General features: G+C 38.0%; 1 protein-coding gene across 1 annotated transcript; it reads right to left on the reverse strand.

Annotated features, from left to right (window-relative positions):
• Window positions 1-17,374: 17,374 nt before the first annotated feature.
• LOC149827079 (uncharacterized) lies at window positions 17,375-17,815 on the reverse strand. The gene has a single exon (XM_090018429.1). It carries the CDS (start codon window positions 17,813-17,815, stop codon window positions 17,375-17,377), a length of 441 nt encoding a protein of 146 aa, XP_089874555.1.
• Between the last annotated feature and the right edge of the window lie 1,437 nt (window positions 17,816-19,252).

The following is a 19,252-nucleotide window of genomic DNA, read 5'->3' on the forward strand; positions in this document are numbered from 1 at the left end:
TATAGCGACTCGTAGAATGATATTTTGTCATTAATGGAGTTTGCCTACAACAACAAATTTCAAGCAAGTATAGGCATGACTCTATTTGAGGCATTGTATGGTTGACGATGTCGAACTCTCTTGTGTTGGGATGAGGTCGGAGAAAGGAGTTTGTTAGGGCTCGAGATGGTTCTGCGAATGACAGACCAAGTGAGATTCATTCAAGAGCGTCTTCTCACAACACAAAGTCGACGGAAGAGTTATGCGGATAAAAGACGTTGTGAGTTAGAATTTGAGCAAGGTGATCACGTGTTTCTAAAGATATCTCTGTTTAAAGGAGTAATGCGTTTTGGTCGAAAAAAAAGTTGAACCCCAGATATATTGGACCATTTGAGATACTTGCGAGGGTTGGTCAGGCAGCATACCGGTTAGCTCTACCAGCTTCCTTATCTCGAATTCATAACGTGTTCCATGTTTCCATGTTGCGGAAGTATGTGCCAGATCCCTCCCATATATTGGATACAGTAGAGACTGTATTAGATTTACAAGATGAATTGAGTATGAGCGAAAAGCCCATCAAAATCCTGGACACGAAAGTTCAAAAGCTGAGAAACAAGGAGTTATCTCTGGTATTGGTTAAATGGAGTCATCACAACAATAAGGAGGCTACTTGGGAGCATGAATCTGACATCCGTGAGCAATTTTCACATTTGTTTCTAGGTAAGATTCGGGACGAATCTTCTTTTAAGGGGGGTAGAATTGTAAAAACCCCCTCCGGCAAAGTCGCCGGAGGGGATAAGCATAAAAAAAAAAAAGGAAACAGCGGTTTCCCTCAAAGGGGAAACCGCGTAACGGGAGGGGGTGAGGATAAACCTCACCCCCCAAAATCTGCGGGGGTGAGGGTTATCCTCACCATGCCCTCACGCAGCCTCCCTCCACTGCATTGCAATGAGCGGCAGAGGGAGAGACAGAGAGAAAAAGGGAGCGAGAGAGAAGGGTGCTTACCCGCGGCAGCAGCGGCGACAGTGAGGTAAGTCTGACCTCCCCATCTTCTTCTTCGTTCTTCTTTCCTTGTGGGAGCAAAAGGGGGGGGGGGGGGGGGGGAAGGGGTCGGCAGCCATTGCTGCCGGCGAGTTGCAGGTAATGGAAAAAAAAAATCGACAAAGAAAGGGAGAAGGGGGTCGGCAGGCCCCTATGGCGGCCGACTTCGATGGCCGACCGACACAGTTGGTCGGCCCCGGAGGCCGACCCAGGCAGGTGAGTGTAGAGAGAGGGTCAGCAGGGGCTGACCGTCTGCATCTGAGATTGGAAGGGGCACAACCCCTTCCGCCCTTTTTATTGGGGGAACGGTTCGGTCCCGGCACCTGGACCGAACCGGGTCGGTCTGGGTGCGACCCAGACCGAGCCCACCGGTCTGGGTCGCGCCCAGACCGAGTCCTTTTAAAAAAAAAAAGAAAAGTAAAATAAAAAAAAATAAAAAGAGGCTGATTCGGCCTGGGTGCGACATGGACCGAACCGGGTCAGGTGTATTAAGTGAACCGGTTCAGGCCGAACCGGTTCGGGTCGAACTGGTTCAAGCCAAGCCGATTCGGTTAATTATGGTTTAAATAGAACCGGTTCAGACCGAATCGGGTCTGAACCGATCGGGTTAAACCATGGTCCGAACCTAACCAGTCGGGTCTGGAGCTGGGTTTTCAGTCCAGACCCAGTTCGATCTGGACCTGTCTTAGATCCAGATTAACCGGGTCTAGATCTGAATGGATCAGTCTCGGATTTAGACCCAGTCAGGCAGGTCTGGACCCAGGTAGATTATCCTAGATTCAGTCAGGCAGATCTGGATCCAATCAGACTGTCCAGGATCTAGTCAAGCAGGTCCAGATCCAGTCAATCTGTCCTGGATCCAGTCACACTATTCTTGATCCAGTCAGAATAGAATGAATCCAGTTCGGTTCCAATCAGACTGTTCTGGATCCAGACTGGATGTCCTAGATCGATTTGGATCAGTCCATATCAAGAATGGATATGGATCGTATCAAAAGAAAGTACCGAAATCTGAAATGTACCAAGATATCCATTTGGATACTTGAGATCCATTTCAGTAAAATGGACATATCTTCGCACTCCAAACTCGGAATCGAGTGAGGTTTGGTGCGTTGGATTCATATTAAAGAGGGGAATCCATTGGTCTGTGAACTTTAGTCAAACTAGAAATACAAAAACCGTGGTTTCTTGAATAAGATTTAGAAAGGGTATTTTAGTGATTTGATAAGAGGTTTCTTGAATTAAACTAAATATATTATTTTAATGACCAGATCCTATTGTTATAGCTTTGTGATGCTGATTTCGGAGAAATCACAGATTCACACTTGAGGTAAGGGATATTATAAGTAACTTTAGATGTGAATAAACCTTTTTCACGTTGCTTGTTATTGTAATGCTATAGATGTTATGTGATTAGCATGATAGCTTTGAGTGAGACCATGACATGCATAAATTTCATGCTTGACATTATGAGTTAATTTAAATACATGTTTATTGTGATATGCATGTTAGTTGTAGTATGCCATGCATGATAGAAAGCAATTGTGTTTATGATTGCATGTCTAATTGATCATTAATATCATGCATTGTGATGAGATTAAGTTTAGATTAGAGTCTCATTTAATTCATTCATGTGGTATGAATGGCTATTTAGAGTTCAGCATGCAGTACCCTTTAAATCTCGGAAGTGGCGATCTGTGGCAAGGGCTACCTGGTTCGCGATCAGAGTGCAGGCACCATGGAGAGTGGGTCACCGATGATTTAATGATGTAGAGACACTATATCATTGCGTGATAAGTGAGAGCGGTGTGAGTCCTAACATCATCATGAGATTAAAAATGAGATTGTTTCGATTAGTCATGACACCACCCGTGAGGGAACGAGTGAACTTTGAATTTGAGAATATTGTTCAATGTATGAACTTAGTATGACTTAAGATTTCACTCACACTGGTTTGGGGCTCTGGAGGATCTTCGATGGTTGATAACCATCATGGTTAGGATGTAGCATGAACCATGCCGAGATTGAGAGCTTGACCTCCCGGCTAGCTATCGGAGGGGTCCTCGTGGTGGTTCACTGCAGTGCTTGGTGGTCTGGAGACCACTGGGAGTGTATGGTTTATTGTCTAGCCAATATGTAGAATTGGGGTGTTCTACAGGGTTGCTACGCCCATAAATGGCTATTACTGGTATAGTCAGCCTAGTGATAGTTGAGAGAGAAAGAGTATTTGAGAATGGTAATGGGGAAAATTAAAAATATACAAACATGTAAGGTGTATCGAGAACTAAAATAAGACTAGTGGCTTAGAGCCCACTACAGTTGTAAATTGATTGTTTATTTACTTATAATTGTTTCTTATTGGGTTGTAGACTCACCCTCATTTTTGTTTAATTACAACTGTAGGTTCCAGGCATTAGATCAATTACTTGTGAGCAGCTTTTCCTGTCTTCAGCAGAGCATTGGTATTTTTACTTTCCTTGTCATTGAGAATAATGTAATTGCTTTTCTTTGGTTATGAATGATGAATACTTTAAGAAAAAGTTGATTATGCAATAAAATAAAAAGTTTTTTTTAGTCACGTTTTCTTTGTGTAAGCTTTGCACTCTTCCCTTTGGGAAGTAATACCAACCAAACTCGAACTCTTGAGGTACCAGATCGGGGTGTTACAACAGTGCAGAAAGAAAATAAAAGATCATGATTTGTAAGAACAAAACAATATGCCTCTATTTATATGCTTTTTAATAATGTAAAACGTGATTCTAGATCGCTCATGCTCACACATGATGAAGATCAGAATCGAACCAAAAGAACTTAGCAATTTTTATGTGGTTCAATAAACTGTTACCTACGACCACCATATCCCAATCTCTCTCACACGATACAAGAGAAGGGTTTCCTTCATAAAATTATTCTTTATAAGCGCTTCCACAGTTTACTTTTAGTTTCTTAGTTTCAATAGGAAACTTTCTTTCTTTAGAGATACAATCTTTACTTTCAGTAGGATTCAGCTGTCAAAGATAACGCTTATCAATACTAGGATTCTTGTTCTCATCCTTAGGCAATCTAGAACGTTCTTGAGAGTTGGACTATGGATCCTCTACTAGAACTAGATCTTGATTTGATATTCTAACACGCCCCCTCAAACCAATCGTGGCTGACTTTGAGATTGAGCTTGTCTCTCAAATGACAAAATCTCAGTCTCGGTAAAGCTTTAGTTAGCATATCTTCCACTAGATGCTCAGATGAAATAAACTTGACTTGGAATCTCCTTTTCAGAAACTTGCATGAAGTGGAAGTCTATTTCAATATGCTTTGTCCTTTGTGAAACACAGGATTTGCATTCAAGTACGTTGTACCAAGATTGTCACACAAATCAAAATTTGCTGCACATAACTCCTTCAAGAGTTGTTTGATCTACATTAATTTAGAGACAGTGCCTACAATAGACATCCATTCAACTTCAGTGCTCTAACGTGCTACATTAATGTATTGTTTTGAAGAACTCCAAAATAACAAATTTGAACCAAAATAAGTTGGATAGTTACTTGAGGACCTTCTGTTGTTTGTTAGGACATCTTGCTCAATCTGCATCTGAAAAAGCTACTAGAACAAAATTAGACTTTTGTATATATAAACCAAATTTAACCGTTCCCTTCAAATATCTAAGAACCCTCTTAACATGAGCTCAATGCTCATTTGTAGGTTAATGAATAAATTGATAGGCTTTATTCACAAAATATGCAATGTTATGATTAGTGAATGTGACATATTATAATACTCCCACAACACTTTGATATAATGTGGCATTTTCTAATTCAGCGACTAAATTTTACCAAATTTATATTTCCAGTAGCAGGCATGACACAAGCCTTTGAATTAATAATATTTGTTTTCACAAGTCAAAAACACATTTCTTTTAGCAAAAAATTATCCTGTTTTTTGTTTGGCAACCTCTGCACCCAAAAAAATAATATAGAGAATCAAGGACGTTGATAGAAAATTCTTGGCTGAACAAGTTAATTATATTTTGAACTTCGACTTTAGAGTTTTCAATAACAATTATACCATCAACATGAATACAACATTTTCACCGTCTCCTTGAATAAACAATGATGTCTCTACCTTTGAGTTTGAAAATCACATATTTTCTAAGTAGTTTTTCAACCTGTTAAACCAAGCATGTGTGTGCTTGTTTCAACCCATAAAGAGCTCTTTTGAGCAAGAATATATGATTGGGAAACTTAGTACTTTCAACTCCCGGAGGTTGAGACATATAAACTTTCTCTTACAAAAAGACGTAAAGAAATGCAGTATTCACATCAAGTTGATGAACACACCATTCTAAGTTGATAGCTATAGACATAATAGTTTTGATGGTGGTAGGCTTAACAACTAAGCTATAAGTTTTAAAATAATAAATTTCTTCTCATTGACATAGTCATTATCCATAAGACAAGGCTTGTACCCTCTAATAGACCCATTTGCATGTCTCTTAATATAATAAATCCATTTACAACCCACTATATCTTTACATGGATCATAGGGTACAAGTTCCCATGTTTGATTTTTGTGAAAGCATCAACCTTAGCTTGAACCCATTTGGGCTTAGTCTTAGCCTGGTTAAAGGAATACGGTTCATCTTCTTCAAATATTTTGCTTAAGAGACCCAAAATGACAAGGTGCTCGATGTCACAGAATAACCTGACAAAGAATCATGTGATTGTGACATGCACGAAAGTTTTTCAAGGGTTTCAAGATTCAATGGCTAATAATGTACTAAAATTTAATCAATAACTTGCATTCTTACATAAAAAAAAACATTATCTAAGATCAACTTTTAAGCAAATAAACCATGTTGAATACAACTATGGGTCCGAATCGATGCAACTCGCACATATCCATTCCTTTAATGTTTTTCATATGAACTTTCTTTCAGTGGGCAATTTGGCACTTGAAAATGAGAGCTCTTGCTTCTTAGGTCTTGCTTCGAACCTAGGCAGTGACATGTGGCTAACAGTACCTGATGTATGAGAATTGAGATGCCATATTTTTATCTTTTCTTTCAGTTGGTTGACTGTCTTTCTTCTAATTTTTTGGTCACTGCTGCAACCTTTTTTTCCTGCCTCATTTTTAGTTTTGTTGAATGTTTATTGGATCCCATATTTATTTTAATGATACCTTATGGTGGTAATGGTAAATCTAACCATACAGATGTTTTTATCATGGTTTACTTAATATGTTAGAAGGTTTTATCATGTCTAATACACTGATACACTATCACAATCATTTTTGTGAAGGTAAAAAAATCTAGTGAATTCTTTGTGGTATTGTAGGGGCCATGATATATTAGAATAGGGTGCTTTTATTATGGTACTGTACCACCATAACATAACGTGATAAAATCTGTGTAGGTTAAATGCTTGCGCTCTAGGGAAGTATTCCCATCTACCTCTTACCACATGGCATTGCAATTAATGGCCGTCCTATGTAATCCTGCAAAAACGTCTGGTTTTGTAAGGTAAACATCTACCCACCGACCTCAATACCACATATTTGCAAGCAACCAATACACTTCACATGACCCATCAAATTAATGGGTTAGGTAGGACCTTCTTCATGCCAACTTGAATGAGAGAGAGAGAGAGAGAGAGACTTGGCAAAACTTGTATACTTAGTGTATGTTGAAGAATTGACTACGACATGAGACACCATATCATGAATGTTGCGACTCAACATAATTTGTAGACTAAGTGCATGTAGAAGAATTGACAAGGGCATGCGTAGCATCATCAATCAAATTAATACAACATTACTTTTTTTTTTAAAGGCAAGTTGGGGTTAGGCAGACCCCCAACCACAATAACATTCGCCCATGTGGCAGAGGGATTTGATCCTGAGCCTTCGACTTGACACAAGACCCCGCATACCACATGGGATATCACCTCGGTGGTTAACATAACAATACTTGCTAGCAACACTTATATCTAACATGTACAAGCTTTGGCTCGAGCTCAACCTAAGCCTCAACTATTCTATTCAAGCTTGACTCGATCGGGTCAAGCTGGTGTGGGCTTAAGCTCATCTCTGGCTACAATCCTAATCCTAAGCAAGAAAGTGGTGTGGGCTCAAGCCGAAGGCAAGTTGGGGTTAGGCAGACCCCCAACCAGAATAACACTCACCCATGTGGCAGAGAGATTTGATCCTAAGCCATTGGCTTGACACAGGACCCCGCATACCACATGGGATATCACCTCGGTGGTTAATATAACAATACTTGCTAGCAACACTTATATCTAACATGTACAAGCTTTGGCTCGAGCTCAACCTGAGCCTCAACTATCCTATTCAAGCTTGATTCGATCGGGTCAAGCTGGTGTGGGCTCAAGCTCATCTCTGGCTACAATCCTAATCCTAAGAAAGAAAGTGGTAGGTTTTGAAATGAAAAAAGGGGGTAGAAATGAACCCACCCCCTCCTTTTAAGATTGGGGGTTTGGTTTAATTGTTGATAGAGCGGTAAACTGTTCAGATTGGGATTGGATGTGACCAATACCTTACTCAACTAATTGGATTTTGGTTAAACATATTCAAATTCAAATTTGGATTCAGATGTCGAAAAGCTCATACCAGATTTGTTTTTTTACACATAAGCATATTTGGGTATTCATCAAAATCGAATATTTGTTGGATTCAGTAGCAAACAATTAAATCCATATCCGTAACTCCCCAAAATCTTGAACTTGTGACTTTTTAGAAAAAATTGAAAATCTTGAAAACTTTCCTTTCTCAGAGTTTAACAAATAGCAGTTTAGCGAAAAATAAAATTTGAAATATCAAGCCGATGAACTTTGGGGGCATTACGGTGAACCTTTATTTACACAATAAATTTGTATCTCCATACAACCATTAAAAACCATATAGAAAAAATATAGTTTTTGTTAATTTAGAGTCCATACAAAAGCGGAATTTCCTGAGAAAATCTTTACACAAAATTTATAAAAAGGCGTGTTCAGGAACAAAATGCCAGAAAAATAGTGGAATGTTGATATCATCTTGCATCACGTCATTGCCTGGCGTTCTGACCTAATCATCACTTGTACCCATGAAACAGGCCAGATTGATGAAAATCTGGTAGATGTATAGATATAACAATTTAGAAAAAGACTAACACATGCATTGCTCTTTTCGTGATATGGAATTTAATATAAATAAAATAAACATGATAACTTTGCTTCGATATTAATTATCTTGAGGGTACATGAACGAGAAATATAAAAATAACTCAGACTGCTCAGGGGTTTGTTATACTCTAAATTTTGATACCTCAGACAGCTAGTTGAGTTTGTTCCAAAGGGATCGGCTAGTGACCGAGAGCGAATTTTTCATAGGCATTTGTGGCAAGGGATGCATCAAACTTCTACAGAAGTCCATGAAAACTACCACTTAGGATATTTTTTTGTAGCCTCATCCCCTAACTTTGATGACCAAGGATACCAAGTTAATTTATACTCGAGGAGCGTAGTTGTTAACAACCTGGCCATCGAAGTTTTTATACCATCTCATAATCTCTCTTAACAGAACCAAATTGTTGCACCATATTATTGCACCTTTCCCAAGAAGCAACTAATGATACTGGTTCAGTGGGTTTAGGGATGGTACCATCCACAAACTCCATTTTGTTCTTCGCATTGAGCACCATGCTTATCGCACGGTCCCATATAGTGAAATTTTTTCTTGTAAGGGGCTGAGAAACTAACATGATACCTGGTGAATCTGAGTGATGAATATAATATGGATTCACATGTTCTTTTGTGTTGTTCCTTGTACTCTGATCCAATGATGAATTCGCTTCTTCGTTCAACATGGCTGATAGCAACCGTCGACTCTGATACCATATAAGAAATGAAACTTGTACAGTAGAATACAGAGAAGCTATACTCTATCTTTCATTGAATAAAAAATAAAATGGATACAACTTAATATAACAGTTACAAGTGAAAAGGTAATAAACATGGTCATGTGATATACATGGCTAGGTCAGTAACGATTATCATATGGTTACACGGGTTTGACGAGATAACATTTGCTTTATGATGTACATAACTGCAAGGTAAATGCGATAAGGATAAATGTGCCTTCATGGTACACAGTAACAACATTTTAACAATCTTGGTGCTTCTTGGCGAAATGAAGGTGGCCAAAAGAAGCTCTCTAAGATGATTCTTATTTTCTCAAAAGCTATAAGGTAATTGTCACACTTTTGCAAAACACTTTTGAGCATATTAACAATTCCAAAATAAGTGGTTTGCACCATCGTCTTCTCTTTTACACATGATACATTGATTAGGGAGGCTGAATCTTTTTCTTTTCATTACTTGGTCTGTGAGCAATTTGTCATGAAAGAGTAAACAACCCATAGTGATGCTTCTAATAGTTAAAGAATTATCTCGTAAAACTTCTATGGAAAGCCATTGTGCCATTGGATTGCCAAGAGAGCGATAGCAATAAGAAGTGGAGAAGACACCATTAATTAGGAGAATGCTTCCACCAAGGAAAATTCCCCTGTATTCTGATCCACTGTAATAATTAACTCTTAATAAAGGAGGGGTCCATAATCCCCCAACTATTTCTTCTGAAAAAAGAAAATCATTAAGGAAACCTCAAACATGTTTCCTCGTACATTCACTTTCTATAATCTTTTTTATTATCTTTTCTGCCCACATACCTGTATACCAAGAAAACAGCTGGTGCATTGCACTTCACCTAACTTATATATCAAATAATTAATGGATGTGGTTTTGCTTCATGCTAGCTTAGCTGTTGGAGATTAATTTTGTTCCACTCAAACTCTGTGTTATCCCTAACTTCATACCCTATCTTGAAATCTCACTAGTGCAAGTTGTTTTGATCAAATCTAACCCCGTACATCATGTTTCATTTAGTGAATATCAACATTTGAATTGCCAAAATCCAACCATTGTATAGGATTTTATGATTGGCCCAAAAAACTAGTGGATATAAACATGCCAAATTTTGTTGAATTTCAAATCATATTTTTTTGGTCAAAAAAATGCAATCCAAAGGTTGATTCCTATTAAATTGACCATGGTAAATCCATCTACATGGTCAGATTTGATCCAAACAACTTGTATTTATGGGTTTCAAAGATAGGGATGACATAGGGGATGATTGAAACTATTGATCAAAAGTCAAGTTGGCATGAGGCAAATTCACACTCATTAATTATTTGATAAGTCAGGTGAATTGCAATACATCGATTATTTTCTTGGTGTATGGGTAGGTGGGCCAAACAGAGAATAAAAATGTACAAGGAAACATGTTTGAGGTACCCCTAGTTCTTGAATATTGGTCTGCAAAGGTTGTATTGCATGTTTTTGTGTCATAGCTCTATTTCATGAAAGTAAGAAAGAAAAAAAAAACAAAATATTATGAGGCAGTCGTCTGCTGAAGCTGAATATGGAGCAATTGCCAATGATGCATGTGAAATTATTTGGCTTAAGACTCTTTCAACTGATCTTCAAGTGGCTCACTCTCAACCTGCCACATTGTCTTGCAATAACCAAGCAACACTAGGGATGCACACGAGCCAGATTCGAGCCGAGCCCCAAGCTTGGGATGGCTCGACTCTTGAAGGAAAGCGGGTTGTTTAAGCTCGGCTCGAGTCGAGCTCAAACACGGCTCAGCTCTAGCTGAAAACCTTTAATTTTAAAAATATTCTTAAAGTTTTTGAAAATTGTGTAAAATGCATTTTTGAAAGAGATAAATACAATGGGATTTGAACTCATGCCTCTTACAAAGATGATTAATGAATTATCCACTAATGTGAGACCCTTCTTTGTGTTATGAATATGAATAAAATACATAGATATATAAATCTATTTTTTTTATAAATTATGTAAATCGAGCCTAGTAGGGCTTACCGAGCTTATTCGAGCTGGACTTCCAGTTCAAGCTCGACTCATTTATGTGTTCCAAGCATGAAACCTTGTTTAAGCTTGGCTCATTTATTTTTCAAATGAGTTTGAGCTGAGCTTAAACGAGTTGATCCCAAGCAAGTTCGGCTTGTTGTGCATCCCTAAGCAACACTGCATATAGAGCCAATCATGTTATATCACAAAGGTATGAAACATATTGACATTGATTGTAACTTAATTCTTAAGAAAAAATCCTAGGGTGATGTTAGCACTGCATATGTTCATACCAAGAATCAAATTGCAGACTTATCCAGGAAAGCATTGGGAAAAGATCGATTTTTGAATTTGGTATTCAAACTGTGATTGTGACCTACATGTTCCAGATTGAGAGGAAGCGTTAATTTTGGAAGGTTCTCATTTGTAATCTGCGTAATTGGTGTGTTTTATTTTCTTTCTCTTTGTATTACCATTCATTTGTAGCTTTTACCTTTCTCACCATGTAGTGCCTTAGAAGATATGTTTCAATGGGAATCAGTTTGGTTGTATATTAGTTCAATTATGTTTCAATGGGAAGCATTCAAGCATTTTCCACAATCTATAAAATTCACGTTTGTAATCGAGGATGGGAAGAAATAAAATTGAAGCTGCATAGTGACAAATTTCAGGATATATTTTGTTCATGCATTTTCTTTGTTTATTTGCGTTTTGGTATTTATCTAGATTTGTTAGATGGTAATAGATACGATGTTTGGTTGTATATTAGTTCAATTATGTTTCAATGGGAAGCATTCAAGCATTTTACACAATCTATAAGATTCGCGTTTGTAATCGAGGACGGGAAGAAATAAAAATGAAGTTGCATCGTGACAAATTTCAGGATATATTTTGTTCATGCATTTTCTTTGTTTATTTGCATTTTGGTTTTTATCTAGATTTGTTAGATGGTAATAGATACAATGTTTTTTTTTTGTTTTTTCTCATTGTAATCAGCCGAATTTTCAAACCTAATGACAAAAATTAAAATGCATAATTTATTTGTTATGAAATTCTTGTGAGGATATTTTCGAATGAAGTTCATAAATTAATGTTTATAATACCAAAAACAATGAATTAAATGAAAGATTAATGCACACATCTCATTATCTTTCTGCTTCGATTTAATCAAACATCTAATTAGGTAAATAGTAATAGTTATCAAGTTACTATATGCAATTAGCTAATAAAAAATTAATTAGGCTGCTGAGGTTCATCTGGTCGGCCTGGTAAACCGTGGGCCAAGCCAAGCTCAACCCCTACATATTACGAGTCAGATTTCGGCCCGAAAACTAATGGGTCAGGGCCTAAAAACCTTGACCCAAACCCGACCTATGGTCGGCCAGGTCGGTTACGCCCACCGGGCCCAGACCCCAGCCCTAATACTGCCCCAACTTAAAGACATTTTGAGAAAAAATGAGGAGGCAAAAGTGTAAAAAATTTCTAGAGCATGATAGTCATTTAATTTGAACACTTAACCATGGTTAACCTGACAAGACTCTACACAGAATTTTCACCATTTCTTTGACCCCCTTGACAGAAATAGTGGAAATGAGAAGCCACTATTTCTTTTAGTTGGTTGAATTTATCTTTTTTTTTATCTTTTTACCTCGTTTCTTGGTTTGTTCAATGTTTATTAGATTATATAAATTCCTTTAACATTTGAAGGCACCAAGGAAAAGACGATGCCTCTGGAAGAATTGACTGGGTCATATGCATGCGTGGGTCCAACACACATATGAAACCTGATAAAATTTATGTAGGTTATTTGATTATCTAGGTCTAGCAGAGTACTCTCAACCAATGTTGTTAATATATATATATATATATATATATATATATATATATATATATATATATATATATATATATATATATATAAAACTGAGTAGGCAGATCCTTCTCGCTTCCTAATTTGGCAACCTTGTTCTGACCTCCATCGATAGTGGAAATTGAAGTTAAAAGGGTAACCATTTACAGTCAGGAAATTGTTTATGAATGTAGCATTCACTATTCTTATGATTGTGGATCCATTTCACAACAGACGAACTTGTAAGAAGGTAAGCAACCATCGCCAATGGAACACAAGGTTTCCAGCACAACGAAAAAAGGGTAAGGATTCCGACCCCTGGATAAAAAGAAACATTTTTGAGGTCCAGGGAGAACTCTTTGCCTCCCTTGATTTCTTCTCTAGAGAGAGAGAGAGAGAGAGAGGGTTTTACATTGTTTTACGGAGAAAGAAGAAAAAGACTTTGAAGAGTCAACATCATCCTCGACTTTCTGGATGGAGGATATGTTTGTCCTTTTTTTGAACGAAGAAAGAAGAAGAAGACTTTGAAGAGTCAACATCATCCTCGACTTTCTGGATGGAGGACATGTTTGTCCTTTTTTTGAACCGTTTGTTTTTTCTTTTTTGAATAAAGGGAATTTTTGTCATTTTCTTAAATCATCACTTTATGAAAAGAATAGCAAGAATGGGTACTTAAGTCTTTGCAACAACACCAGAGTCCGATGCAAAGTTATGTCAACATACACGGGAATACGAGCCCCATGTGCTTGTACACGTGGTGCTCATTCAAAGCCCCGAACACAGACGTGGGATTCAGTGAATATCGGGGGGGAACATACACCACCCTCTCACCAAGGAGAGATAAAGATGGCAGAGTATGTACCACCAGATTTTCTGATAATCATTGAGCAGGCTCTCGACTCGTCTAAAGACGTAGATCAGGTCCCTATCAAACGGAGAGAAGGATCTGGCCATGCCAATTGGTTGATTGGAAGCCAAAAGCCAAAACCGAGAGAAGGTCCTGGGAAGCTTGAGGAGAAGACCACATCCCGGCTGGGTCACGTAGATAGTGACCAATTCAGCAACATGGGTACCCGTTGGAGAAGCCTGAATACATGGCTCCCTCTCGAGCCAGGGATAATCAAGTTTCATTCTCTATCCTTCTTCCCAAATTTTGAAAATTGATCTATGATTTCTCAAATCCAATTTCAAGTACTATCTGGGTTCCCAAAATCCAAATCCCATCTATATTTCCAAAATCCAGATCCATCTTCAAATCTCTTCTGGATTTCCAAAATCTAGATCCATCTTCTAATTTCATATTGGATTCCAGATTTCGGATCCAACTTCATTTAGGATTCCAGATTTCGAATTCAACTCCATCTTGGATTTCAAACTTCGGATCCAATTCCATTTAGGATTTCAGACTTCAGATCTAACTCTATTTTGAATTCTAGACTTTGGATCCAATTCCATTTAGAATTCTAGATTTCGAATTCAAATCCATCTTGGATTCCAGACTTCAAATCCAATTCCATCCAGGACTTCAAATTTCAGATCAAAAAATTCTATTCCAGATTTACAATCCAGTTCCATTTCCAATTCTCATTTACAAAACCAATTTCAAATCTATTTCTCAAATCTAAAATTCAATTCGTGCTTTAGGTTCTGAATTCAAAATTTCTTTTTTTTTCAAAATCGATTCTTGAAAATCGATCCAAATTCAAAGTCCATTCTGACTTTAAAAATTCACTCTTATTTCAAAATTCTAATTCTAAATTCCTTTTCTCTTCATCTAAAGGCTTATCTTTCCAAAACCTGATCACTCCAAGACTTGGAAATTCAAATCTCTCTTTCCAGATATATTTCAAATTCTAAGTTAGATTCGAAATCGAAGTTTTTCAAACCAATTTCAAATCTTTGAATCATCTCTTCGCTCCGTTATCATATTTATTTCAAAATCACTTGGAAAGTCCCAAATTTCCAAACTATTTTTCTCAAAAGAACATACATCCTTGTATTCGCACAAGCATGATTCTTTGAGCATTTTAGACATAGAATAAATTCTTAGATAATATTTTAGCAAAGCAAAAAGGCATTAATTTGATCCTTGGTTCGATTACCTCTGGTAAAGGCGCCAAGAATGGTCGAATCTCGTACCGACAAGCGAATCCTGTCTCTCCATTTTCTCACAAATTTTCAAAATGGAGGTGAGTAATTTTAAAATATTTTCAAAATTTTGGTCAGATGAGACCTTGCAAAAGAGTTCCTCTCTCTTCTTTCTTTTCTCTTCTCTCATCTTTTCTATCTTTTATTTTCCTTCAAAAGGAAATAGAGGCTAAAAAGGAAAAGAGGAACAAGAGGAAAAATTTTGCATAATCACACGTATATCCAATATTTTAACATCATTTCAATATTTGTAATAATTTTAAGTATTATTTTAATAAAAACTATTTTAATATTAAATTATAAAAAAATCAATTTTTATTGATTAAACAATTAAAAAAAATGTGTCCTCATGTCTTGTTTTTCAAAAAAAAATCAAACTTGTGCATCGCTCTCCAGGTCCACGTGTCCTTGTGACATAGCTTCCTAAATATGCATGTCGCCTGATGGGACCTACCACCCTAAGAAGTAAACCCCAGGTTAGTCCATAGTCCCTCAGCCTTATGGAGACCTACCTCAAGAGAGAAATTGGGAACGGTCCTACCTAGCTCGATCGAGTCAATCCCAACTCCCTTCACCTCTTTTTGGATTTATAACCCCAAGAAATTACACTCGACATGAAGACCTAGTGTTGGCTCAGTTTGCCATACCTACGGCGTGCTACCAGCGTAAAACTCCAAGGCTAGGACCCCTGCCCCTAGGGCCTATGTTACAAGTTGGCTGTCGTAGCAGCCAAGGCCCCCACCCAACTAAGCCAAGCCCCCCTTGGGGGATTTCACCTTAGAAACCCTTCCAAGAGACCAGGTGCTCTCAACCTGCGTGTGCAGTTAATTGAATTAATTTCCTTCTATTTTTTTTGGCTTTTAATACAATTTTTTTGGCCTGATTTCAAGGTTTGTTCATTAATGTTTCTAGGATTCTATAAGTTATTTTAATAGTTCAAGGCAAATCCAAAAGGAAGAATTGACAAGGTCATGTGCAAGCATGGGCTATGACATAATGCATGCTGAAAGTTAACAAAATTTCTCTAGGTTAGATGCTTGAACTCAAGGGGGTGCTCCCTCAACTACCTCTTCCCACATGGAATTGCAATTAATGGCCTTCCTTGTTAGCAAAAATGAGTGACTCTCGATAGGACAACAAACATCCACCAAGTTGAAGGTCACAATGTTTGAAAGCCATTGATGCACTTCACCCGACTCATCAGATTATTGGTCAAGCATTTGCCCCATGCCAACTGGATAAAAAGAAACATTTTTGAGGTCCTGCAGGTGGAAGGATAAGGGGTCCTGGACGAAAGGGGACCCTCTGTTAATTCCCACCAAGGAGAGATAAAGATGGCAGAGTATGTACCACCAGATTTTCTGATAATCATTGAGCAGGCTCTCGACTCGTCTAAAGACGTAGATCAGGTCCCTATCAAACCGAGAGAAGGATCTGGCCATGCCAATTGGTTGATTGGAAGCCAAAAGCCAAAACCGAGAGAAGGTCCTGGGAAGCTTGAGGAGAAGACCACATCCCGGCTGGGTCACGTAGATAGTGACCAATTCAGCAACATGGGTACCCGTTGGAGAAGCCTGAACACATGGCTCCCAATCGAGCCAGGGATAACATGGGAAGTGGTTATAAGGATATACAATTCAGACTCACATAAGATACTTCAAGCATTCAGGCTATTTTGCAAAGAATGGATCTTTTCAAGAAAAGGAAGGGAGTGGGTGGAATTAGATCCTCAATCTTGTAGAACCATTTGCGAAAGTAATTTTGGAATCAAGCAGAGCGGACCTGGTGAACAACATTTTGAAATTTCTTGAAAGAAGATCTGGAGATCAGGCAATTTCTCAAGAGACAAAAACAATTTTGTACATATTTGATAAACTAATTGTCCAAAAACCTAAGAACATAAGGAACCTTACCAGCTGTGAACAGAAAGGATCCCATCATTTGAATGTATGATGAAACTCATCCCATTTCAAATGATGGGATCCGTGTTCATCATTTAACGGGTCTGACCTCTACAAAGTAAATTCAGGGTAGCCCACAAGGCTTTGCTCATCTGGTAGGGGGTGACTTGTGAATGTCACCAGGTTGATGGGACGTCACAAGATGGAAACTCAAGGCTGATGTCCTTTGCTGCAAGGTTGAAGCTGCGTGTACTCTCCTGTGGGCAGGGGAGACCTCAAGGGTTTTACCAACGGGAGGCCAGCCCATGAACATTATTCTAATTCTTAATAATATTACTTTTTGTGTTTTTTAAAATTTCATTTATTTTTGCAGAGTTTTCAGAAAACCCAAGAAAAAAAAATGTGAAAAAATGATCTCCCAAGAATTTCATAGCAAATAAATTATGGATTTCAATTTTTGTCACTGAGATTAGCAAATTACTTGATCAGAACGAGACAAACAAAAGAACATAATATCTTTGCTACAAATTCTATTTCTTTCCATCTTCTATCATCAAGAATGCAGAGGCTGGGAATGTTCGGGAAATCCCAGTATGCGTCTTAAACAGGACATTCCCAGAACTTAGGTTATCAACTGACATCTCGGAGACGGCTACCCAGATGAAAAGCTCCTTCGCCTTCACACCGGTCACCTTCTTCATCCGCCGTGGCTCGATGAACGCCGTGACTTCTGCCGCGAACGAGACACTCCGGCCGATCTGCTGGAAGTAGTGATCCTTCTTCTTCTTCTGCTTGAGCCATATGAAGCCCTGAGACCGAGCGAGCCCGATCTCAACTATATTGTCGAGAGGGAGGAGACCCCTAGGGATGCCAAACTCATCAAGGAGCTCTGCTGATCTCTTTTGGCATTCAATCTCACCCACGTATATCTCGGCTTTCTCTCTCATGGACTCAATCATCTGTGAAGCCATTCTCTCTCTCTCTCTCTCTCTTGGTGTTTATGCACAGTGTCGTGTGTTGTCTGTGAATGCACCAAGAGATCAGTGAGGAAACTGCAAGCTCATGGATATATTTATATCATTATATGCAACATGGTTACCTCCCACCCACCCAACAAGTTGAACTCTCTCTCTCTCTCTCATACAAGTTGGCATGAGGCGGATCCTTACCCATTGATTGCAATTTCATGTGGGAACATGTAAATGTCGTCAAAATGGTACCGTAGCAATTGAAAGCAATGTCGTCAAAATCAGTCTGAATCAGCCGATTCAGACCGAATTGAGTCACCAAAGACGATTCAAAAGGTGTAGGTCGATTCAATTCATTTTTCAATAATTTTTAAGGGGGTTAAATTTTATTTTATATATTTTCTTAACATTTATTATTTTTTAATGATACTGTCATCTGATGGTAAAAAAGGGACGATTTTATTTGATTTTTTTCATATTTTTAAAAATCTGATATATAACCCTTAACCAATTTTAGCAACATTTTTTAAAAGGCAAAAGGAAAGTTGGGGTTAGGCAATCCCGCAGCAGAATTCATTAATAAGCCAAAAAATAAATGTTACATGTTACTATAATTCCTCCCGTACGGGATACCAATTTGGGGGAAGGGGTGGTCCTTCGATGCTTTTTGGATTCCCTCCTAACCAATTTTGCTAAGCTAAGTGTAATTTGGTTTTAAATTAAAATAATTGAAGATAAATAAAATGTTTCTCTTTTTTGTAGATAAAATGTGTGTATTGTCGTCAAATCGTGTTATTTTCGTCTAAATGTTGAAGTCAAAATATTATGTTTTATAACATTTTAAACTTTTACCAAGGCATCATTGTTTTGTCACAATATTTATCACTGTGCTACTGGCTAACTGATTTTAGAAGGTAACTTTTATTGATTAGAGGGGAGAAAGCTAGCTCATAACTACCCTGATATATATCATATTGATGCAGTAAGTAAGCAAGAATGCAATACCTTTCTGAATTTTTGCGGAAGCCAGGTTGGTCCAGACCCATATACAACTCTGAGGTGGCAGCACCCAGATACAAGTCTGAATTTTTGCGGAAGCGAAGGCCGAATGATGCTCCAGTTTGAAGGATGGAGAAATGGAAAAATATATTAGTTAAAAGAGGTCGGGGTAGGCCTAAGAAGACTTGGATGGAGATGATAGGAAAGGATATGAATGCTTTGAACCTCACCGAGGACATGGCATTGGATAGAAATGATTGGAGGAGAAGGATTCATGTGGAAGACCCAGAATGATTTTCTTTTTTGGTTCATATCGCCGACCCCAATTGTTTTGGGATGAAGGCATAGTTGTTGTTGTTTATGTTTTTCGTTATAATATGCAAGATTTAATTTTAATTAAATCTTAGGTTTGAACTTGCATCTGGTTTACTAACAATTGCA

Source organism: Nuphar pumila, chromosome 10, assembly GCF_984573655.1.
Source record: "Nuphar pumila chromosome 10, dmNupPumi1.hap1.1, whole genome shotgun sequence".
Lineage (NCBI taxonomy): Eukaryota > Viridiplantae > Streptophyta > Magnoliopsida > Nymphaeales > Nymphaeaceae > Nuphar > Nuphar pumila.